The sequence below is a fragment of the Phascolarctos cinereus genome, unplaced genomic scaffold (assembly GCF_003287225.1).
Source record: "Phascolarctos cinereus isolate Bilbo 61053 unplaced genomic scaffold, phaCin_HiC Scaffold_2;HRSCAF=192, whole genome shotgun sequence".
Classification (NCBI taxonomy): domain Eukaryota; kingdom Metazoa; phylum Chordata; class Mammalia; order Diprotodontia; family Phascolarctidae; genus Phascolarctos; species Phascolarctos cinereus.
Window position 1 is genome coordinate 208,667,097 of NW_027555625.1, and position 25,244 is coordinate 208,692,340.

Below are 25,244 nucleotides of genomic sequence, written 5' to 3' on the forward strand. Positions count from 1 at the left end.
ATATGTGCAGAGAAGATACAAAGTAATTTTGCTTGGAGGGGAGGCATTAATAACGAATGGCAGGAAGTAGCATTGAGCTGAAATTTAAAGGAAGGTAGAGATCCTATGAAGGGCAGTAAGAAAGACATTTATTCTAGGCATAGGGGACACCCTATATCATGGTGTGAGGATAGGAGATGGAATTACATGTATGAGGTAGAACAAGTATGCCGGTTTGGAATGTCAGATGTGTGAAGGTGAATCACATAAAAGTCATCCTGGAAAGGTACGGCTGGAGCCAGATTGCAAAAGTCTAAAAGCTGAACTGAGGATAGGGTTGTATTTTAACTTAAAGGCAAGAGTGAGCCACTGGAGTTTCTTGAGTGGAGTGACAGGGTCCTGTCGTCTAAAAATATCTGGCAATTTTCTGGAGGGGAAGTCAGAGAGGGAAGAGTTCTTGACAATTGTTCAGGTTAAAGGGAATAACTGTTTGAACTATAGTAGTCATGTGAATGAACACAAAGAGATGGATGCTAAAGACATTGTAAACCTGCAAATGAAAATATTTGTCAGTGATTGATGATGAGAGGTGAGAGAGAAGCAAGAGTCAGGGACAGATTCAAAGTTGTGAACACGTGTGACTGAAAGGTCTTTGACCATAATAGTGAAGTTGGGAAGAGGGAAGGATTTTTTTAAAAAGATGATTTTAAGGGGCAGCTAAGTGGCGCAGTGGAATAGAGTACTGACCCTGGAGTCAGGAGGACCTGAGTTCAAATCTGGCCTGAGACACATAATATTTCCTAGCTGTGACTCTGGGCAAGTCACTTAACCCCAATTGCCTCACAAAAAAAAGGATGATTTTAAGTCTTTAAATATTAAATTTTAACTATGTATTAAAATCTTTAAAAGATTTTAAGTTATGTTGGATACATTAAATTAGTGTGCCAGTGGGCATGTAGTTTGGAAATATATCCAACAGGCAGCTGGTCACGTGGGGCTAGAATTCAGGAAACAGGCCACAGTTGGATATATAAATCTGGGAGTTATCTGAATAAAAGATGACAGTTGACCTATTGGAGTTAATGAAGTCACTAAGGGAGTATGGAGGAAAAAAATCCCATTTGTAGGAGTCGGGTAAGAGGATGAGCCAGTGAAGGAGAATGAAAAGGAATGGCTTTCTTTCTGATCTATATTCATGATGGTTTCACCAACTTAAATTAATTGGGCCAGCCTAACTTAATCAAAACCTATCAATTCTCCTTTAAAAGAAATGCAGCTTTATACTACCTAGACTAAGAGAACAGTTGAGTTCAAGTTCTTAGGGATGTGGGTATTTGAAGAACTGAGATGGAAGAAATAAAGGAGGGATTTGACCTCTTCCATTTGGTCCTAAAGGGCAGAAGGGGGAGCCACGGGTGGATGTTGCATTTGGGCTTGTGGTAGAAAGAAACACCTTCCTGGCAGAGCTGTCCATAAGTGGAATAGATTCCCTTGGGAGATAGTGGGTTCCCCCTCACTAGAAGTATTTAAGAAAATACTACAAGACTACTTGTTTAGAATTAAAAAAAAAAATTCATGCTCAGACACAAGTTGGACCAGATGGGGTTTGAGGTTCTTTCCAGTTCTCAAGTTCTAATAATTCTGTGACTTTAGATCACTGTTTCTGAATGGTTGCTTTTAAAGTGTTTAAAACAGCAAGTGGGTTAAACTCATCGTATCTTATTTATCTTGATAGAAAACTTGACCAAGGCTGAACTGAAGTTTATAACATTCCGAATTAATGAAGCCTGAATTAGAAGTTAAAGACTTGAATTTTGCAGGTCAATAGGCATTCTTATTTTCCTACAGATGAAATGCTTGTCTGTGGTTATTATCTTGACTCTACAAAGTGATCTGAAATGTTTCCTACTTTCCTATGGCATGGCCCACATGACACCATTATGGATTAGTTTTCAAAGGGACTTCATGGATACTGTAGTTCATTAAGGTGAAGTATTTCTCAGTGCAAAACTTCATGTCCACTTGTTGAGCCTGTAGTATATGAGTTTATGATTGTTAAAACATTTGTATTAGATGCTGGATGTGTTCTATTTAATGAATAAGTTCTCAATCAGATGATTCTAGAGTCCCATGAAGGCAGTTATCTTTTTGTAGGAACAAGTGCCTCAAGGGTTGTATTTTTAGCCCAATTTCCCTACCATGAAGGACTGTAGGGGTACCCAGTTCTACAATTTATTTGGGGAAAGCCTGGGTTCTGGGAGAAAAGGGTTTTTTTGGGGGGGGCAAGGGAGAAATATGGGAGTGGGGTTGGGGAGTATGTCTTTTATGCCAATAATTTCACAGCATTGACTTCATTTAAACATAATGGGAAATAATTCTCTCCCCACCAAGAGGTGGTGCATTCTATTGAAAACGACAGTGCATCTCTTAGATTCAAAATGTTTATTTGCTGTTAGGAACCAAATCACAAAGAACCACCTTACAGTTTTGCTTTTTGAAGAAAAGGAAACAAATTGTAGAACTGCAGTGCACTCCAAGTGCCACATATCTATTTTATTTTTCAGGAAATCTTATTTGTATTTCTTTTTACAAGAGCACAACAGTAACCAAAAAGTAAAAGAGTAATGATACAGCACTCAGGATAAATCATATCTTTAAAAATAATAATAACAAAATTTACACCATGTCCTATATCCTGTTAGTATTTTCAGAATATGGCCGTGATTGTAAAACAAAAGCAAGCATTTACAATTTTTGGATAAAGACTTTTTTTTTAAATTCCAGGAATGGATTAATTGTCAACAAAATTTGTAGTAATTAGGCAGATGTAAATCTGTTTCTGTATTACCCGATTTCTAACAAATTTTGTTTTGGAAACAGAAAAAATATTGCCCCTTGATAATAAATCTTTTTTTTTTCTTTGATGCAAACAGCTAGAACACCTTTTTGATATTCTAAAACAAAAATGGTTACTCTTCAGATTAATAAATTAGGTCATTATAATAATAAATTAATTATTTGTTTTAAAGTTCAGCAACCTCTGTTCAAGTATTTACAACAATACTTGAAAGTTCCTTTACAAAACAGAACACATTTTCTTTTCACATTAAGCATACTGGGTATCTGTGTCTTTCACAACAAGCATTTGTAAAAGAAAAGTCAATGCACAAATGGGTAATTAATATAAAAGTGCTAAGAGCTGTTTGAAAAATTAACACTATAGTATACAGTCAGAGTTATAATTGAGGCAAACTACAACAAACTTCCAGCTTACTGTGGACAATATTCCAGTAGTTGTTTCAAACAATTGTTTGAAGAAAAAAAATCCAGGAGCTGATTAGTGCTGCATGTAAATTGCCATCAGTGTCTCTAGCCAATGAGTACATTGAAAACCAATACCAAAGGAGGAAAAAAAGTGAAAGAACACCTTTCTCCATAGCAAGAGCATTGATGACTGACTGCTAAAAATGTGTGCACATGCATACCTTCTTGTGTGCACAAACACACACTTACATGTGTGAATGTATATATATGCATATATATATATATATTTACACACAAGCACACACTCTTGCTTTCAAATTAAACTGTAGTTACAGTGAGATTTTTTTTTAAAAGTTCATAAGTGATTAAAAGCATTGGTATGGAATGCCTATTTAATCTATCTTTGCTCTGGTTAAAATCTCATAAAAATACATTCAACAGGAAAACATAAATTGTATGTGTATAAATATATATGTATATATATAAATATACACATGCACACAAATACTCTTGTTTTTTTTGAAGCTTAAGATATTTACATAAATATTCCTATAATTGCTAAAGTTTAAAGAGGCATAATTTTTTTCTGAGCTTCAACAAAGGTGCTTGAATAATATACAATTAAAATTAAGCTGCTTCCTAGCATGGAAGTAGTTTCTATTTTGTAGAACCAGTAAATAATAAGGAAAAATCCTAAAACAGTCTTTTTTTTCTTAAAAAAAACACAACAAAAAAACAAAAACCAACACAAAACAACCTGTTTCCTTTTTTAAGCTAGAGCTTCAACAAAAACTAACCTTTTTTTTTTTAATATACTTTGAAACTATGAACAACCAACACGACAGAACAGAACAAAGCAACAACAAACAAATGGACAAGGCCCTGGAAATGCCTGGCGTTCTTTGCCCTTTCCTTCCTTCCAGACTGTCGTAAGAAAAGCTCCAGTGCTCGTATCAAGAAATGACTTCAGTCTCATTCATTTGCTAACTCTGCCAGTAACTGGCTGATTGGCTTGGAAGAAGACAATAAAAGCAGCACAAGGAATAACTGTACACATCCTTAATAACCCGCATCCGAGAGATCTTGCTAACCCATCGCCTTGGCTTTCTCGCTGCCTACTGCACATTCTGATTGTATAGGAGAACGTGTGGCTATAGGACACCCGGGATGGCTGTTAAAGGCTTTTGTCTCCGAGTGTTGTTGTTCTGAGGTGGTTACAGCAGCTGAATCGTGAGACCCTTTTCTTGTTTTTTTATTTAGGCTAGGCTTTGTTGCAACCAATACAGCTTTAAGAACAATGAGAAAAAATAAAAGTCCTCCCGATGCTTGGCCATTTGACTGGTTTTATTTTTACTGGGTTTCTCCCCAAGCCAAGCTGACCAATCTGTCTTCCCAACACAACCCTCCCACCCACTTCCCCAACTCAATGCTCCCACCCCCCTCCCCCAGTATTTCTACAGCTATATTACAAGCAAATATATCTTAGCAACTTTTGAAAACTTTGGTTCTAAGAAAACACTTGGTCAGTTATCATGAGGAAAAGTGGGAATGCTTGTTCTGGCACCTCGCTGTAGACAAAGCCCATCCCGGGAGGGTCTTAGAGCTGTACATGAAGTCACAAATCCAATACAATCCACTAAGCAAGTGCACAAATTCTAAGTTATAGCAGATTTAGTCTTTTTTCTGTCTTTTTTTTTTTAACCTCACCAAGGGTGTATACAGTTCTTCACACTGTCTGATAGAAATTATCTGCCTGAAGGTTGTTCTGTTTTTGCATGCTGTAGAAGCCACTAAATCTTGCATCTGGGTCAGCAATTCTTAGCATTCTCTGAGAACTATCCACCTGAACCATGGTTCCTTTCTTACAGTCCACATATACCAGCTGATTGTTTAAGGAAGAAGGCTAAAAAGAAAGAGAAATAAGAAGGGAATTAGTTAACCCTTAGCCAGTCTACAATGCACAAAATTAATATTCTCAGTCTCCAAATAAAGTGATCTTTGTACTAGCCAAAAGGGTGAGATTATTCAGTATTCTGTTCCTGGTTCACATTTTAAGGACAAATTAAAGCATATTCAGCGGAAGAGGCCTACGATGGTAGAGATTTGGACAGCATGTCACATAAAGAAGTGGTGAAGGAATTCAAGGTATTTAGCTCTATCCAAAGTTACTAACAATCTCAATTGCCAAATGTAATGGTTTTTCCTCAATCCTCATCTTCCTTAGATACTGTCAATGATCCTTTTCTCCCTGATACTCATCTTCTTTCTGGGTTTTCACAACACTGCTCTTTTCTCGTTCTCTTCCTACCTAGCTCACTGCTCCTCAGTTTCCGTTGTTGGATTCATCCAGATCATGCCTGCTAACTATAGGTGTCCTTCAGGGCTCTGTCCTAGGCCCTCTCCTGTTCTTCCTCTATACTATTTCACTTGGTGATCTCATCAGTTCCAATAGATTCAATCATCACCTCTATAATGATGATTCTCAAATGTACTTATCCAGCCCTAACCTCTCTGCTGCAACTCCAGACTCCTATCTCCAAGTGCATATTGTACATCTTGAACTGGATATTCTATAGACTTCTTAAACTCAGCATGTCCAAAACTGAAGTCATTATTATTCCCCCTCGAATATTCTTCCTCTTCTTAGCTTCCCTATTACTCTTGAAGGCACCACTATCTTCCCAGTCCCCCAGGCTTGCAACTTCAGTGTTTTTCTTGCCTCCACTTTCTCTCAGAAAAGGTGTGAAATGTGTGAAAATAATAAGGAAGACCTTTCTAAAAACTAGGCCATCTAACAATGGAACAAATTGCTTCATGAGAGTAAAATCCTTGTTGCTATAGGTATTAAGTTGGATTAGGTGGCTTTTCAGGTCGTGTCCAGACCGTATTGCCTCCCTTATCCCCACTTCTTCCCGTTAAAAACCTAGGGTCCACTCCTGGAAGCAGGTTTTGGCCTTAGGCCTTACTTGCTCAGATCCAGGACTTTACTTCCTGACTTCGTGCCACCTGCCCTGTTCAGTACAAAGAAAAAGAAAATGCAACTTAAGGACCTAATTATTGTCAAATCCTCTATCCAATTTAACTAATGCAAATTAACTCATGCCATCAGATATCTATACCTCTCCTGTGTTTTCTAGCACCTCTTTATGTACTGTATTCCCCTATTAGAATTTAAGCTGTTTGAGGGTATAGACTGTCTTGCTTGGTAGTAATTTTTATCCTCAGGACTTAGCACAGTGGCTGGTTCCCCACTGGTTTGGGCTGATGCAGAAGCTATTCCTGCTTTGGATGGCAAGTTGGACTAGATGATGTTTTCAGCCTTGAGATAATAAGCTACCTAGAATCCAGCTATTTAGAACACTTTACTTAGTGACAAAGGAAACAACCTTCTATCCTGCCCCTAACAGACATAATCTGAGCATGTTTTTGAAGGTTGATGAGCTTAATGTCTTCGCTCTCTATCAATATTGACAGATTTAGACTCAACCTTCATTTTGATGATTTTTGTTCTTTTTCCAACTCTGAGTTCTTTTCCCACTATTTCAAGAGCCAGCATGGGGAAAGCACTGGACTTTGGGTCAGAGAGTTGGGGTTTCAGGACTGCCTGTACCATTGACTAACTGTATGACTTTGGTAAGTCACTCTTGTCCTCTAAGTCTTACTCCTCATTTGTAAAGTGGAGATACTATTTGTACTGCCTATTTCACAGCATCCCTGTGAGGCTCAAATCAGATTACTTATGTAAAGCTCTTTGCAAATTACAAAGCTATATAAATGTCAGCTACTGATATTATTCACTTTTCCTTGTCTTTTTCACCATCGTGTTTTTTCCTCTGCCATCTTCTATACTTTCCCCCCTCTATTCTGGACATTCTCATTTTTACTTGGTTTCGCTCTTGCCCCACTCACGATAATCAAGTTATATTTAACTTTCCATAATAGTTATAGTCTATGTCTGTTATGAATAAGGCTATGTTCAATTGGTTCTTTGAAAACCTCAAGGTAAATTGAAGAGATTGGATGTTTCAAATGTCGAGGTTCATTAAACTAATGGAAGTGGGAATATTTTCATCAGTAACATGGAACCAGCAGTATGAAGTTAATAGCTATTTGATATTTATAGCCTGATAATCATTAGAAACTATGAAGCATAAAACCTGAGTTCCACTACATAATTCTCAAGTACAAAGTTCAGATGCTTTCCTAATTTCACAAAGCAATAAAATTTTCAGTACTCTACCTTAGTAGGTGTTCGATACCAACAGAGCACTGGTATCCACTGTTTCTTCTGATTTAAAAATAGGAATACTACTATAAGACCCAGGACTCCCATTATTCCTGCAACCCAGGCAAAGGATGCAAGAGAGGTATCTTCACTTAGATGTGGCCCATTACCATCTCTGTACTCCACCTGAAGATGACCCATGTCTGGAAAAAATGAAACAATAAAACATAAGTATTTGTTACTAAATCCCAAACCAGTTTTGGAGGGCTATCCAACTGACATTATAAACAAGTTTCATGGAATAATGATTTCAATATTAAAAAGAAGCAATCATTCAGTCTAAATCCATAAAAGCATATTTGAAGTCTTCTAAAACGGTCCATTCCACTACTGTTTAGCTATTTGGAAGTTTCTTCCTGACATAAAGACTAAATTTGCTTCTTTGAAACTTCTGCCCTATCCATTCCTCATTCCTTCTACTTATGCCTTCTGGTGCCAAAACAAAACAAGTCAAATTCTTCTTACACACAAGAGCCTTTTAGGTTCAGCTTTGGATTCAGCTATCATGTAACCCCTGAGCCTATTCTTCATGCTAAACATCCTCAGTTTCTTCAAGTGACTGGCATGAACTCAAGGTCTCCCCACTCTGATTACTCTCTAGTTACCAATGTCTTTTCCAAAGTTTGGTGCCCAGAACTTAACACAGTTATTTCAGATGTGTTCTGATAGGCAGATTACAGTGGGATTCTTATCTCCTCATTCCTAAAAGCTATTCCTTTCTTAATGTAGCCCAAGTTTTTTTTTTTTGGTTACCATATCACTTGATTCATTAAACTAATAGCCCACAAAATCCCCAGCTTTTTTTTTCTTCAGACAAATGGCTATATAATACTTCCCCCAATAGTGTAAAGTATTTTCCTTGAACTAAAATCTAAGACTGTTATTATTTTTAATTTAATCTTAATTAATTTTTCTAGTTTGTCAAGATCTTTTTGGATCCTCACACTGTCATCCAGTGTTATCTATTCATCCTAGCTTTATTTTCAGATTTCAGAAGGATTCTGCTTGTGCCTTTATTGAAGACAAATAAAAATGTCAAAAAAGCAAAAGGTCAAACACAGATCCTTTGTGACCTTTTTCAACTCGCACAGATCCATACTATATACTATAAGGATAGTATGATTAAGTAACAACTTCCATATCCACTTAATTGTACTATTTCCTAGCCCATATCTCTCTGTCTTTTCTGTAAGAACAGCATGAGATATTTTTAATCAAAAAACTTTGCTTAAGTCTAGCTAAACTCTTTTTACAGCATTCTCCCTTCCTACTCATTTAATAAACCTGTCAAGAAAAAGAGAAATAAAATTACTCTGTCACAATATGATTTTGTTTTTGTTTTTAGGCAATTGTGGTTAAGTGACTTGCCCAGGGTCACACAGCTAGGAAGTGTCAAGCGTTTGGTCTGAGGCCGCATTTGAACTCAGGTCCTCCTGACTTCAGGGCCAGTACTCTATCCACTGCACCACCTAGCTGCCCCACACAATATGATTTTGATGAAGGCAGTCTGGCTCTGTAATCACCTCTTTTCCTGGTTGTTCATTAACCATCTCTTTCATCTTGCATTATAGAATTTTCTGAAGAACTGAAGTTAAGCTCACTGGCCTATAGGTTGTAGACTATGCTCTCTTCCCTTTTTTGGAAACCAGGACATTTTCCTTTTTTTCCCAACAGTAGTACCTCTCCTTTCCCCCATGATCTTTCATATGTCACTGACAGTGGCTCCTCAATCACATCTGTCAATTCTTTCAGGCCCTGAAGATATAGTTTATCTGGGCCATCTATCAAGGTCAGATAAGTATTCTCATACTATTTCCTTACTTATCTTGAGTATCAACTCCCTATTATATATTTTGTTCTATGCTCTCCAGTCCAAAAGACAGTCTCCTCGGCAGAGAAAAAAAAATCATAAGAAAGAGTTGAGCAACTTTGTCTTCCCTCTGTTGTCAGGTTCTCATATTTTTATCCACCCTGAGCAGAGGTCCTATCACTTCTTTAATCCTGCTTTTTTCTCCAATATAGTTTAACAAAACCAAAACACTTTTTGTTGTCTTTGACTTTCCTTGCCAGGATCTTGGCTCCCCCTGAGTTTTGGCTGTTCTGATACTATTCTTATAGGATTATGCCACTATTTATATTCATCCTAACATCAGCTCCTGCTTATATTTTCTGTACAAATTATTTAAAAAAAACTAAGTTGGCTGGTGACTTCTTTGCATGTGCACATCAATCTTGTTAGATAACTTTCCCATTGTTTTCTCTTGTATCCTCAGAATTTCATTCTTTACAGTTTCCATCTTCCTTGGCAAAGTCTTTATATGTGGAATATTAGTCCATAGGATGCTACTTATCCTTTCTCTAGACCCTTTGACATTTGATGTCCCAAAATCTATAGAGTCTATGTCCTATGACCAGCTTTCCTCTCACTATTACAAACCCTAGGAGGGAGTGGTCATTTCCCTGCAATATTCTCCTCAATTTTTAGCCCACCAATCAGTTTTGTTTCTTTTGGTCAGAATCAGATCCAGAATGGAATTCACTCCATTTTTGAAGGATGGAGTTAAGACAGGAAGTTATTAGCATCCACTTGAGAGGTTTAGCAGGTGTTTAGATAATTGAAGTCCCCCATCACCATCAATCAACAAGCATTTATTAAGCATGTGATAGACACTATGGCTACAAAGATAAAAATCATGGTGTCCCAACCCTCAAGGAGCTAACATTCTTTGTATGTTTTTGCTTAAATAATAAATACAAGGTCAATTTGGGGAGGAAAAATGCTAGTGATAAAGACCAGGAGAAGGTTTATGTAGAAGGTGGTGCTTGATCTCAATATTGAAGGGAAACCAAAGATTCTAAGAGGTAGAGATAAAGAGGAAGGGTTCTCTAAACATGTTGGATAGCCATAGCCCGTGTGAGGCACAGCAAGAAGTTGGTCAATACTATATTATGCCTCTACTTCCTGAACCCATCTATCTACTCTTTCTGTCTAGATGATCTGTAGTATGCACTGATGATTAAATTGCTTCTGTTTCTCCCAAAATTCATTCCATAATGCTTCCCCCTTGTTCCTAGATTTCCTCATACTTTTTCAATGTACAACGCCATCCTGTTTCTTTTGAATAAAGTACACCCATCTAGACCTGCATTCTAGTCATGAATGTCTTCTCGCCTGCCATTAGTGATACCCAAGAGGTCTAATTTGCCTTCTTTTGGTTAGGGCCATTAGTTTATTTTGCTCATTGCCTAAACTTTTTGCATCTGAGAGTATGGCTTTTACTGTTAGTTCCTTTCCTGGAATATATCTCCTTTGAGTTTCTAGGTGTCTTAGTAGCTATTATTTCTGCATTGTGGCTTCTTAAATCTTGAGATATGAGGCTGTTTTCTCCCCAGCCTTTTTAATTTAAAGCTGTTCTGATTAGATTTGCAAGACACCTGACAACACATTCTCCCCAACCTCTATTTGTGATAAGTCTGCCATTTTTGCAATTTCAATCTGTGGCTCACAAATGTGAATCTTCATTCTCAGACACTGTCTTTTTGACTAGACGTTTACCACCAAAGTCAGTTTTTCTCTTTCACACCCTTTGTCCTTAATAGTCAACAGTAATAGCAATACCACCTATCCCCCCATGGTCTCAGTTTCTTTCTCAAGATTTCATCACCTTCTGCGATGCTTTTTAGGTTTCTTTTGGCTGTATGAACTATACACAAGTGAATCACCCCAAGCAGTCAGCAAGTCATCTGTTTTAACCAGTCGTGGGAAGTTCTCTGTTACGTCTTTGATATAGGCCCCAGGGAGGACAATAGAAGTCTCCATTGTTATCAGTTTCAACAACTGGGTTTTACTTCTCATTTTAGTTCTCAACTACGAAAACACTATGCTATCAACATGATTAAAGTCTAGCTTTCTATTTAAGGGATCAAGTGAATCCCCTGGGGGTAGGATCATAAATTCTGAGGGGGGAAGAGTATGAAAAAACAAGGCTGGGAAAGAACCCTGGGCAGGTAAATGATGATTCCAACTTAGCAAGGAAAATTAAAACATACTTAATCTGTGATCTGATGATCACAGCTTTAGAGCTAGAAAAGACTTCAGAGGTTACCTTGTCCAATGTCCTTTTACTAAGGAGGAACCTAGAGTCCAGAAAAGGGAAGTGAGTTAGGCAATGTCACACAGGATGTCGGCAGAAAGTGGAGTAACTGGGATTAGGCCTCAGGTCCTTTGAATAGGTAGCCACAGCTAAGAGAATGATTATAACTTAAAATTAAAAAAAACCCTATATCTTGACTTTCAAGTTCTTAGAAGGAGAAACATTAGCTGATCCCTTAATAACACAATGGAAAGACAAACAAAGAAATGTACAGCAAAAACAATAAGAATGCTCTGGAAAACCCTTTGGTTCAACTTCTTTTGCTTTTTGGGTTAGCTCCCCAGGTCCATTGCCATTGCTTAAGTTAAGATATCAGGACTGGTTTGGAAGGCTGTAACTTTAGCCTATCCTAATTCAACTTAGCTTCTCTAATTCATCCCACTGGTCTGATATTCCATCCCAAACTGGAAGAAGGGGGAAAGAAGAGGAGGACTACATTTGTTCCCTCTTGCCTCCTTCATAATTGAGAGAGGATTCACGAATTTTCTTATTTCCTTTGAAAGGGCAATGGTGAGCAAGGGATGCTGAAGGAAAACTGGGAAAAGAAGTCTTTTGCTTGATAACAAGGGCTGCTTAGGGTCCACCCAAGGAAATAATCATTTGAAATATTATTCTATAAACTAGAAAATTAAAATTTCTTTGTATCTTGTTGCTTTAAAATATTCCTTAACTAATGACTGAACTTTTTTCAACTGACCTTATATTTAATATTTCAGTAACTTTTTAAATCATTTTTAGTGTTAGAAACCTTCTTTTGAGGCCCTCAGGGAAACTGATCTAACTATAACTTTGTCTGAACATTACTAAAAAAAAAAAGTCAAACTGTTAGAAAATTCAGTATATGTGAGACATGAAATCTGTATGGAGTCCAACTATATATAATAAAGATTGCAATAGAAGACCGCATACTTAAATGCTATGAATAGATTTCATACTTAGTGAATCAAACATTTTATAATATGTCTACAATTTCTATTTAAAACAACAAAAAAAATCTATCAAATATCTAATGTCATTGGATCACAGATTTTGAGCTGGAAGGAACCACAGAGTCTGAATCTTTCATTTTACAGATGAGGAAACTGAGGCCCAGAATGACACAGCTGTTAAAGTGTCTGGGGCAGGATTTGCATCTGGAACTTCCTGACTTAAGTCTAGTATTCTACCTCACTTTCTGGTGCAGAAATATGTCAGCTCTTATACTTCTTTGTAAGACCATGAGCTTTTATTTCTTATGAAGTAGATAAGACAGTTATTTTCATTTTTTTTTATTACCATGTAATAACTAACAGATTTCTGACAGGATGTCTAGGATGTAATAACTGCTTCTAATTATTAGGGGAGTCCATTTAAAAGTCTGCCTATGGAGATTTTTTAAAAGGTTATACTATATTATTTTTTCAATACTAAAATTAGGGGCAGTAACAATGGTTGCAGAAAACCCAAGATACTTTCTGAAGGCTGTCAAGGGCTCACTCATACCTCACATTATTAGTTCTTGGAGGCCCACAGTGAGAATCTGAACAGCTGGACAAGCACATGTTAAAAATGCCTTTGCCTCTATTATCCCACTTATTCCAGCCTACCCTACAACTTACCTCTGGGGAGATGGATGATGTCATTTTCACTAGGGGTAGGCCATACTGGTACCTCCAATTCAATCTCTCCACGATGATTTGTCTTCTCAATGGGAATATTGGTTGGTTCAGGGACATACATCTCTAAAAAAAGGGATACATTTCATAAGAGATGACAAGAGGGATCATTTTCTTAGTTTCAAACCAACTTGGCAAGCATTTCATTCACTCAATATTTCTTTCCTGGTATACTAAGTAAAGTTCTAGTTCCTTGGTTTTCTTGAGTAGTTAAAGACGTATCCATTAGCCTGGTAGCCCCAGGAGCCAAAGCTCAAAAAATAAGGTGTGAGTTCCTCCATTCTCTTGCTAATGATATGCATTCACTTTTCACCTCTAATCAGAAAACTGAAGGTAGAATGGGTTGAAATGTCAACATTTATTTTGGATCACTATAAACTCATATTGTAGTTTAGTCAGTTTTGCTTTGTTGAATCCAATTTAAAGTTAGGAAAAAATAGGACTTTAACGACTAAAGGATCTCCCACTATATTCCCTGTTTCCCCATCTCTCAATTCTCTCCCCACCTCCATACACACATACCCACCCACATTTTTGCCCAGAAAGGGACTGAATTGGAAACTTGGTGTGATACTCCCAACTTAAGGTTAAATAGTAGCCTACTAATTTGCTATTTATAATGAATAATGCTTATTCATTTGGATTGTTTATTATCCTTTTCAGTTAAAATCATTAGTAAATTATATTTATATACCCTAAAGATGAGACATCTTGGCACTTTGACCAAAAGGCTTATAAAACAAAGCAATGTTAGAAGAATAATATTATTTGTCCCAAATGCTAGATGTTTTTCGACCTAAATCTCCTGAGATTTATCTAAAACACTGAGAATTTTTCATGGGTACCAATGAAAGAGATATTCTTGAAGAAATTAGCAAGAACTGGCTTAATACTGTTGGGAAAAAAAATCTGAAGCATCTCTGTTTTATAACATAATATAAAGTTATTTTGACCCTTTTTGCTAGATGTTTTTGGACCTAAATCTCCTAAGATTTATCTAAAACACTGAGAATTTTTCATGGGTACCAATAAAAGAGATAATTTTGTAGCTCTTCTTGAAGAAATTAGCAAGAACTGGCTTAATACTGTTAGGGAAAAAAATCTGAAGCATCTCTATTTTATAATATAATATAGTTATTTTGACCCTTTTTCCTATGACTAGGCCTAATACTTGGACAAATTATTTTTGCAATAAAGCTACTCATCATTTGTAAGAGAACACCCATAAAAACAATAATCACAGTGCAGTTACTAACAGAGCTCATCAACTGTTATTCTTTTTTTTTTTTTGGCTAGGCAATGGGGTTAAGTGACTTGCCCAGGGTCACACAGCTAGTATGTGTTATGTGTCTAAGGCCAGATTTGAACTCAGGTCCTCCTGAATTCAGGGCTGGTGCTCTATCCACTGCACCACCCAGCTGCCCCATCAACTGTTATTCTTGATCCAAGTTATCTACCCAACTAGTTTTCTAAGTGAACTGAGGGATGGGGTCTTAGCAGAAGTAAGAGCTCTGGACTAGTGAGCTAAGGATGTGAGATTCATTCATTCAGTTGTTTTTCACTCATGTCTGATTCTACACCAAGAAGCAAAACTATTTGAAGGGAAAAGGCTATTTTTTATATTGTTGTATCTTCTACTTTGGCTTTCAGATCACATGGTTTTTAGTCTCTCAGAAAAATGATGGTTCTTAATGATTTCCTGAAAATTCCAAGAGTAAAAACAGATCTTACTAAAAAGATAGTTTTATTCCTCAGAGCACAGACCCAAATATAAAGGAATAGAGTGGAAAAAACATTTAGTAAGAGCCAGGCATTGTGCTAAGCACTGTGCTTTCACAAGCGTTACCTCATTTAGGAGTTGTTCCTCATGATTAATTTTCAGGAGCAAAAGAAAACTATTTTATTGGTTATGTAGGATTCCCAGTAACTGTAACTGTGGTGAACATTCTCTTGCTAGGCTTATGCTGAAGTTTCTCACCTCAATGCAGCAATATGGCTTCTTGCTAGTCCAGTGACCAGCTGGTTCCTAGCTTCAGTGTTCACTACAGAGGATTAATGTTAGAATGATGCCACAAAACCTGTCAGTTTCAAAAGTAACAAATGTATTCTCAAGCCTATATAAGCTTGGTCAAGTAGTTATTTGGTTGTCTTGCTAAGAGCTTTGAGAATCTAGGAGAGAGGTCCTTAACGTGTGTGCGTGCGTGCATGCGTGTGTCTGGTTCTCCTGTGGACCCTTTTTCAGGATAATGTTTTTAAATGCACAAGATAAAATACATAGGGTTACAAAAGAAATAAATTATATTGAAATAGTTATCCAAACATTTTTAAATGTTCATAGAGCCTAGGTTAAGAAGGCCTACTTTTAGGAGGATATATTTATAATTTTTGGTCCAACTCTTCACGACCCCATTTGGGGTTTTCTTGGCAAAGATATAGAAGTGGTTTGCCATTGACTTTTCCAGCACATTTGACAGATGAGGAAACTGAGGCAAACAGGGCTAAGTGATTTGCCTAGGGTCACATAGCTAGTAAGTGTCTGAGGCCAGATTTGAATTCTGGAAGATAAGTCTTCCTGACTCCAGGCTCAGTGCTCCGTCCACTGCACCACCTAGCTGCCCTTATATTTATAATATAAAAGACTGATATCCAGATGATCATAGATTTAGGAGCTGGAAGGGAACTGAGCTCATCTGCTCCAACCCCTCATTTTACAAATGAAAGAACTAAGAGCTAGGGAAGTTAAATGATTCGACCGAGGTCACACCAGGAGACAGGGGCAGAGCCACAGGGTGTCTGATTTCCAGTCTGCCTTCCCGTTACATCACGCCGCCTCTCATGGTCACTCATCAAGTGTGTAAAATGCTCTATTTCTATATGGCAACTTGTTTCATTAAAAAAAAAAAACCTTACAGGAATTTCTCTAGGATAAAGGTGACCTTCTCTCTTGTGTGAATAATAAAGAAAGAGTATATGTGGTAAATGATGCTTAAATGTTTTCACCACTTAATCACCTCAAGGGGACTGCACTTACTACCTTTTCCACTAAAAGCTGCTAAATTCATTTGCAAACTTTCTTCATTTTTTTTCCTTAAAAACAATCTCCTTTCCTTTTTTCTTCAGACAGAAAGTCTAATTTCTATACAAAGGCCTCATTTATGCTAAAGTAGTTAAATTCACTCAAACTCCATACCCAAAATGAGAAGCTATTGCCAAGAAGGATGAGTTCTTTTCTGATCTCCTCTCTCCAACTGCTTTTCCTTTCTGTATTTGTATCCCTAGAGTTACAGGGCCAGGTACACAGCAGGTGGGAATAAATGCTGGTTGCTTGACTGACTGAAAGTACCTTTCTTATAGGCATCTATTTCTAGGTCAGATTAATACAATTTCCCAAAATTAATATTATGCTCTGGATAAAAGAGAACATTGCAGATTCTCTTCTTACCTGGGCCCAAGCCTTCTATGCACAGTCAAAAATGACACACTGTTCCAAAGTCTGAAACATGACATGCTCAGCAGTTGTAAGGGCATCCTAGCTAGAGCACATTCTAAAAAAATTAGAGTTTATGGAATTTCAGAGTTCAGCAGTCAGCAGAGGAAAGAATACTTGTCACCATCAAAAATAATTCTTTGGTTTAACTAGTCCCTTCATCAGAATTAGGGGAAATTATTATAAGCAGAGAGATAGGATCATCCAAAGAGGTAGAAAAATTCAGAAAGATAAAAACATATATTTTAGCTGTTTGTGTATGGGGGGAGAGGGTGAACTGTACTGAAAGAGGTACACGGAAAGCAATGATTGTGATTGTATCTAAAATCCTTTTCTTCTGAAGAGCTGCCCATCTTCCCTTGGGCAGAGTATGTGAAGCTTTCATAGTAAAACTTCCAGAAAGATCTAGTTGGCTAGAAAGAACAATGGAAAAGTGCCAGTATCTATGGTCTTATTTATCCTCACCATATCCTGATGACTTAGAGAAAGAATAAATGATATATTCTCACTATACAGAGAGAAATGAAAGTGAAAGAATAAGAGACCTGCTTAAGATCACAGTGAGAGCTTTCAATGGAGCTGGAAAGAGAAGCTAGGTTTTCCAGTTTCTAGTTTTACCTTTTGCTGCCTCTTTCCCTAGGCCTTTTGAAGATGATACATGTTTTTCAGTTCTCATTAAATCTGATTTGCAGAAATGAGAGTGAAAAGGGACCTCAGAGGCCATTTAAGTCCAACAAATACCCAACCAGAATTCCCTCTACACCTCTAACATGTGGTTATTATCTCTATTTTACGCTGTATCCATCTTGTTTGTATATTGTCTGCATGTTGTCTCCCCATAAGACTGTGACCTCCTTAAGAGCAGAAACTTTTTTTCACCTTTCTTGGTATCTCCAGCACTTAGTACAATTCCTTGACACTCTAGGCACTTAATAAATGCTTGTTGACTTATTACCTTGACTTTAAGTGAAAGGAACCAAGATATCTCATGATGTAACTCATAATATTTTAGAGTGGCTCTACTGTTAGGAAGTTTTTCCTTTAGGCCCAAACCTGTCTTTCTGCAACATCTACCCATTGTTATTCTCTCTGAAGCCAAACAGAACAAGCCTGGTCCCTCTTTTATATAAAAGCCCTTCAAATGTTTTTTTTTTTTAAAGAAGGCTATTATGTCACTCCTAGATTAAAGTCCCCAGTTCTTCTGACCAATTCCCTTATGGAAATTCCACACTCCTTCCTCCAATGTTCTCATTAATGTCCTTCCAAAAGAGGCACCCAGTACTGGGTCTACTCCAGATATGTCCTCACTAGGGCTGAATACAGTAGACTCAGTACTGTCCTTGTTCTGGATATCATACCTCTTAATAAAGCCTAGGATATTACTTACTTGGGTGCCAGGTAACACTTTCAACAATTTAGACTGAGCTTGCAGTTTCCCAAACCCTCTGATCTCTTTCATGTGGACTTACCAGATGATGCCTCCTTCTCACACTTGTATAGCTCACTTTTTGAACTTGAGTGTAAGATTTTATGTTTATCCACATTAAATTACATCTTTGTAGACTTGGCCCATCATTCTAGCCTGTTGGGATTATTTTGGATTCCCCATCCTGTCATTTGTGTTTGCTATTCCTCTCAACTTTGTGTTATCTGTAAAGTTGAAAACTATACCATCCATGCCTTCATCCAATTTAGTAAGATAAATAGTACAGCACAGGGCCACTCTATGGACACCTCCCTTCCACAATGATACTCTTGGATAAAATGGTGGGTCACACTTTAGCACATATGACTTAAAAAATACACATTTCTGTAGAGATAATAAACAGAAATCCCATATTTATCCAGAGAAGATATCATTCTCTTTCACTTTTATCTAAAGATGGGTGTAGTAATAATTGCTAGCATTTAATAGTGCTTTATGGTTTTCAAATATTATTTTAATCTCATAATCATCCTAGAAAGTAAGTGTTATTATTATCACTCCCATCCTGCAGATAAAGAAACAAGCTAACAAGTTAAAGTGAGTGGCACAGGGTCACAGAGGTAGTAAGTATCTGAGGGTGAATTTGAACTCAGGTCTTCCTGACTCCAGATCTAGCACTCTCTCTTACTACACCATTTAGTTGAAAGCACCAGATTCAGGAATTTCAAAGAATACTATCCAAGAGTTTAAAAAAATTGCTAGAAAGTCATTAGAAAACATTTAGTGATCAATATATATATATATAATATTCAATAGTATCTGAATTTTTTCAATAAATAAAATATAAATGCAGTCATATTATCTGCACTTTTCTGTCTCCTGCACTTTCCCCTTCCTCTCTAGTCTCAATACTACCTCTCTTGTTCACACCTTATCTTCTCATGCTTGGACTACTGCCAGGTCTTTTAGCTGGTTTCCACTCTCTTACAAACACCTTTCTTGCACTGCCATCAGATTATTTGCTGAAACACCATTTTTATTATGTTATTTCGTTGTGCATAACCCTCCAGTGATTCTCCTCTGTGAAGCCTTCCTAATCCATTGCAACCTCCTCTGAACTCAGACCACTTACCATTTGCCACTCATTCTGAAATACTCATTATACCACCTCGTGTCAGTTCTTGCATTTTTGCCTTTATTACCTATTAGGTGATTATTTAACTTCATCCTTTTGGACTTTGTCTTTCCAACTATACTATCGAGTCCTGTGAGGTGGAGACTTTGTTTTGTATTTCTCTATGGTCACCAAACTTGTGAAGAAATAGTTGTAGGCAATAATAATAGAGCTCAAAGAAAAAGCCCTATTTTTTCCCTTCCTGTTCCATACTGGAAATAAAATAAATTTATTAAGCATATCAATACATTAAACTATCAAAATGAAACCATCAAAACTTTAACTCACAATCCTTCCTTTAAATGGGAGACCTGGACTGTTTGTCTCTCTTGTGTCTTTCTATACATATACACACACATATATATATGCATTTGCATATCTATATATTCATATACACACAATAGATATGTATATACATATACATGTGTGCACATGTGTATATACAAACATATATGCATACATATGCATGTAATGTATATAAATTTAATCTGAACCTGTGACTTTATTAGTGTTGTGATACGGTAGTTTTGAAACTCCTTTCACAAATTCAACTCTTCTGTAATTTGTAATAGTACAGAGTTAGCTGGGCCACTGAAAGGTTAAGTGATTCGCCCTGGATCACAGAGCCAGGACTTAATCCAGGACTTCCCAAATCCTAGGTCAGCTCTCTATCCCTTATTCCATGTCTTTTAGATTATAATATTTTAGTAAGCTCAGCTTTTTAAAACAGCAAAATTAAATATAATTCTGTTTTAGAGAAATAGAATATATACATACATGTATATATTATACAAACATACATACATACACTCAATTAAGGCCATATTTATACAATGCCTATACAGGTGGCCAATTCAGCGAAAAGCTCAAATAAATTTTTTGGTTCTCTTAATACTAATTAATTGCTTGATTAATGAAAATGTTCACCTCTTTATGAAGTGTTCTGGTGCATTAGAAACACAACCATAAACTCTCTATGAGTCTTAGTTATTATATGGAATAGGGCATCATATTCAGACACAATTAAGGAAGAAAGCTGTGAACTACCAACTCCTTAGCCTGGTATTTAAGGTCTTCTAAAATTTCTTTTCTCCCTTCTAGTCTATACACTTTAAGTCCAGACACACTGGGTTACTAGCTATTCTTTTATAATATCCTATACTTTACTTCCTCTGTGTCTTAAGATCAGCCATCCCCCATGCCTGAAATGTATAATGTATGGCTGGCTGAAATCCTATGGCTCTGTTCACAACCCAGCTTGGTGCTACCAGTTTTATGATGTCTTCTTTGATCTCTTCCTTCTGAAATTTTTTAGAGCATTTTTTTGGAGTTCTCTTTTTATCTTATCACATTCTACCTTGGACCATACTTGAATGAAAAAACATTTCTTAAGTACTTACTATGTGTCAGGCATGGTACGCATGTTGTATCCCTTTTTAGCTTATAAACCTCCTTGAGAGCAAGAATTATGTGGATTTTTTCTTCTTTGTACCTGACTCCTTACTAGTAGGGTGATTACTTACTATTCTTACAGTGTGTGTATATACATGTATGTATATGCACGTATGTATATATCTATTCAATTGAACTGCATTCTTGAACTATTGCATGCCCATCCAGTACACTGCTAAAATGGAGGTGGTAGGGTTCTTCAGTCCCTTTAGTTCGTCAACAAAATTCCAGCCTGAATCTTTATAACTGGCTTAACTATTCTTAGCCCATGGTCTCCAGTCCTTGGATATATGGGGCTGCTTGGTTACTACTGCCACTGGAAAGATAGGATCAACTACCAAGTCTAAGATTTATGGAAAGGCAGCATGGAACAGTAGATGGGAGTGCCAGAATTGGGAATCAGGAAGACCTGGGCTCACATTCCAACTTTTACTAGATGACACTTACTGGCTGTGTGACTGTAGGCAAGTTTGAGTCTTAATCTGCTCTTGGGGATGTTGTGAGGCTCAAAGAAGATACAGAAGTACAGAGCTTTAGAAACCACCAAGCATTGTATCAATATCAGGTGTCTGTAAGTGAGAAATGATAGTAGGGAAGGGAGAAGAGGCTACCTTGGGGAAAGGGGAAGTATGAGGAAAGAATCTGTGGGAAAAGCAATACGTGGGAAGAGAATTAGGGTAGTGGTGGTTGGTGACAAGTTAGGTACATGAGTGTGATATTTGATATGGTAAGAGGTGAAAGAGAAAAGTGTGTGTTAGTACGGTAAAGCACTAATGAAGGGGGTTGGTGGGGGAAAAGCTTCTTGTAAATCCCTCTGATTTGGACCTTATGTCTAGTCATGTGTTAAAGCCCAGCCCAGTTTGTCTACTACATGCCTTTTACTGAACCTTTTGCTCATTATGCCCATCTAGTTTTGCAAGATGGGTATCAAATAGCAAAAATGACTCTCAACTTCTCAACGTATTTTCTTTGAGATGCAGCAATGATACTTGTTACCTTGTACTCCCAGGACCAAACACATCTAAAGAGCACAGAACCCATGCATCAGAAGAATTCAGGTCCCTTATGAGATGGAACAAAAACACAGCACATAAGCTAATAGACAGATTTCCCCAAGTATTTTGCTTTGCCCCTATGAGCAGCTCAAGAAATGTGGATTAAAAAGGATGAAACACACCTTCCTGCACCCACACTCAAACAAAACAAAGTTAACTTGAAAAATGGGAGGACCACTGCTTTTTTACCTGGACAAATTGGGCAGCAGCTTCCTTCAACGTTGATGGGTTCTCTACAGGGCAGAGGTGGGCAGCTGACGGTTGAGCACAGGGTCTGGCCCTGCAAACAGTAGCAGTGCGTGCAGCTATCGATGTCCCATCTTTCTTCATCTGCGTATGTTTTCCCACTGAAGTGGCACACTGCCTTCTTTGGTACTGGATCTTCTATTGAAGAGAATAATACAGGGATGACACTTCTTCAGTTGGTAAAGCATCACACTACACCATTTGCAAGAAAAAAATGGGCAGAATTCTTTAGAAGTTGTAGTCATATCTCTACAGTCTGAGGTGAATTTTAGGATATATTTGCAAGGCTCAGAAATAGTCCCATTCAGCTCAAAAGTGTGTATGTGTGTGTATGTGTGTGTGTGTGTGTGTGTATGTGTATACATGCACACACACACACATATATATATATTTATATATAGAATAATGCAATGGGAGAGTGATCAGGAAAGGCTTCATGCAGAAGATGGTGCTTGAGCTGCACCTTGAGACCTGAAGATTCTCTAAGTCAGAAGAAAGGAGGCAGTATATTCCAGAGATGGAAGATGGTTGGTCCAAAGGCAGGAAGATGAGAGCTGGAGTGTCTTGTGTGAGGAATAAGGAGAAATTCAGTTTGGCTGGATCTCAGAGTACAGAGGGCAAAGTAATGTACAATAAAGTGGGAGATGTAGATTGGGGACAGGTTGTAAAAGGCTTTTAGTTTCATTTAGAAGTTAGTGGGAAAAAAGATGTTATTTTTTCCCCCATCTAAGTTCGTGAATTCCTTGGAACCTATCTACAGACTCCTTCAGTGGGGAGGGTCCTGCAGATCCCAGGTTAAGAACCCCTGCCTTGGAAGAAGAATAGAGCCACTCAAGATTGCTCAGTAGGGGTGTTGGATCTGTACTTAAGGAGAATGACTCAGCAGTGCAGAGGACGGACTGGAATGGGGAGAGCCTTGAGGCAGAAAGATTCAGTAGGAAACCACTGAAATAATCTAGGCAAGAAAAAGGTGATTAGTGACTAAAATAAAGTGGTTGATATGTGAGTAAAAAGAGGGAGTTGGATGTGAGAGATACTGTGAAGGTAGAAAGAATGAGTGCTGGCAACTGCCTGGATATGTGGGGTGAGGTAGAGTGATGAGCTGAAGATGACACCAGGGTTATGAGGCTGGGAGACTGAAAGAGAACAGAATAGAATATTCAATAGAAATAGGGAAATTTAGAAGAGACGGGGGTTTTGGGGAAAGGATAACGAGTTCATTTAGGACATTCAGGGTTTAAGATGTCTCTGATATAGCCAGTTTGAAAAATGATACACATTATACATATACATATATATATATATAATATGTAATAGAATAATATGTATATGAAACATAATATATACACACATATATGTATATATGTATCTGAATTGAGATGATGGGATGATAATTAAGCTCATGGGCATTAATGACGTTACCAAGAGAGATAGCCTAGAGGAAAGAAAAAACCTAGATAGAGCCATGGGGAAAACTTATGGTCAGGGACACTATATGGATGAGCCAGAGACTGAAATGACTGAGAAGAAACAGTTCGACAGGTAGGAGGAGAATCAGGAGGGAGCAGTGGCATGAAAACAGGAGAGAATATGCAGGAGGAAACAGTGGTCAACATACAGCAAAAATTTCAAAGATCAGGCCTGAGAAAAAAACCATCAGGTTTTGGCATATCATTGGTAATTTTGGAGATCAGTTTCAGTAGAGTGATGAGGATTGAAGCCGGACTGGAAAGAGTTGAGGAGTGAGTGTGAGAAGAGGAATAATGATGGCTTCTTAAGGATGGAGGAGACAGGGGCACATTGGAAGACAGTAAAGTATGAACCAGTAGATAGGGAGAGGTTGAAAATTGAGAGAAAGGAGATAGTAAAGAATGCAATTTATTGGAGAAGATGGGAAGGGATGAGCTCAAGGCCTTATGACCATATATGTGAAATATGTCTTAGATTAACTTTATAAAATTAAAGATTTTACTGGAGAAGATGGGAAGGGATGAGCTCGAGGCCTTGTGATCTTGTGAAATATGTCTTAAAATAACTTCATAAAATTAAAGATACACATACACATACATATATATCTTGGGTAGAGCTTATATGTAAGGCCTTTGTTTAAAATGTCCATTTCCATTATTTCCTCTACTTGCTCAAAATAAAACTGAAATAAATTTGTATTTGAGTAATTTTTATTGATTTCTTCTTTCTTACCTACCTCCCCATAATAACAGCAGTTTAAGAACAAGTAATAGCAGTGTTATAAGAAGGACCAAGAATTGTGTGACGCTATTATGAGGAATTAACATTTAAGTAATCATTTCCTTCAATCTCACTGAGGTTGGGTGCATTTTCCACTTTAAAAAAACAAAACAACCCAGTATTCAACTTTATTTAAAAATACTTAAAGCAAAATAAGTATTTCAAAACATTTTGTAAAAAAATAACATTCATTTATAATATTTTAGAATTTAATTATAAATTAGGTTCTCCTTTCCTCTTTCCAACTCAAAAACTTTCCAACTTTTCTAGTTTGCCTGATCTTGTCCTCCTTGTATGCTCACTTTTCTTTGGCCTAACTCCTTTTGCCAGTTTCCCAGAATGAATGGAAGACAATTTCTCAGGGCTAGTCCTATAACACTAACTCGACTAATAGTGGTTGGGAATAATTATCAATTGGGCAGCAAGGCAAGTAATAACAGAGAGGGACAAACTAACAGGGAGACATTCTTTCGAGGAAAACTCCTACTTGCCTCCGTACAGGTCAAAAAGTTGACAAAGGGAAAGATGATGCAGAGAATAGTATACAGTGACCAGATAGTGACCAGATTAATAGAAATCTCATGCTCAGATTCCTGTTTCCTTGGTCCTGCTTGTGTGGCTGTAGATACATCATTTAATAATCATCAGTAAGTGAAGAAAGTGAGTGAAGTCATACAAGAATAACCTAGAAGGAAAAGAATTTCCTTCCTCTCTCTCTTTCTTAAAGAAAAAGGTGCCTAGAGCATGGCCTTTTGGAAAACAGTTCATTAGTGCTAAGCACATAGATATGTTCAGTGGATATCTGCTGATGGAGAGG

General features: G+C 37.3%; 1 protein-coding gene across 3 annotated transcripts in view; it reads right to left on the reverse strand.

Moving 5' to 3' along the window:
* Positions 1–2,406: 2,406 nt before the first annotated feature.
* CRIM1 (cysteine rich transmembrane BMP regulator 1) overlaps positions 2,407–25,244 on the reverse strand; it is a 249,518-nt gene continuing 226,680 nt past the window's right edge. For all 3 annotated transcript variants that reach the window (XM_020992653.2, XM_020992654.2, XM_020992652.2), the window contains 4 exons: positions 22,121–22,315; positions 13,281–13,403; positions 7,484–7,671; positions 2,407–5,146 (listed from right to left, as the gene is read on the reverse strand). In XM_020992653.2, coding sequence (XP_020848312.1) covers positions 4,970–5,146; positions 7,484–7,671; positions 13,281–13,403; positions 22,121–22,315 — 683 coding nt within the window. In that variant the 3' untranslated portion in view covers positions 2,407–4,969. The remainder of the gene's footprint in view (positions 5,147–7,483; positions 7,672–13,280; positions 13,404–22,120; positions 22,316–25,244) is intronic.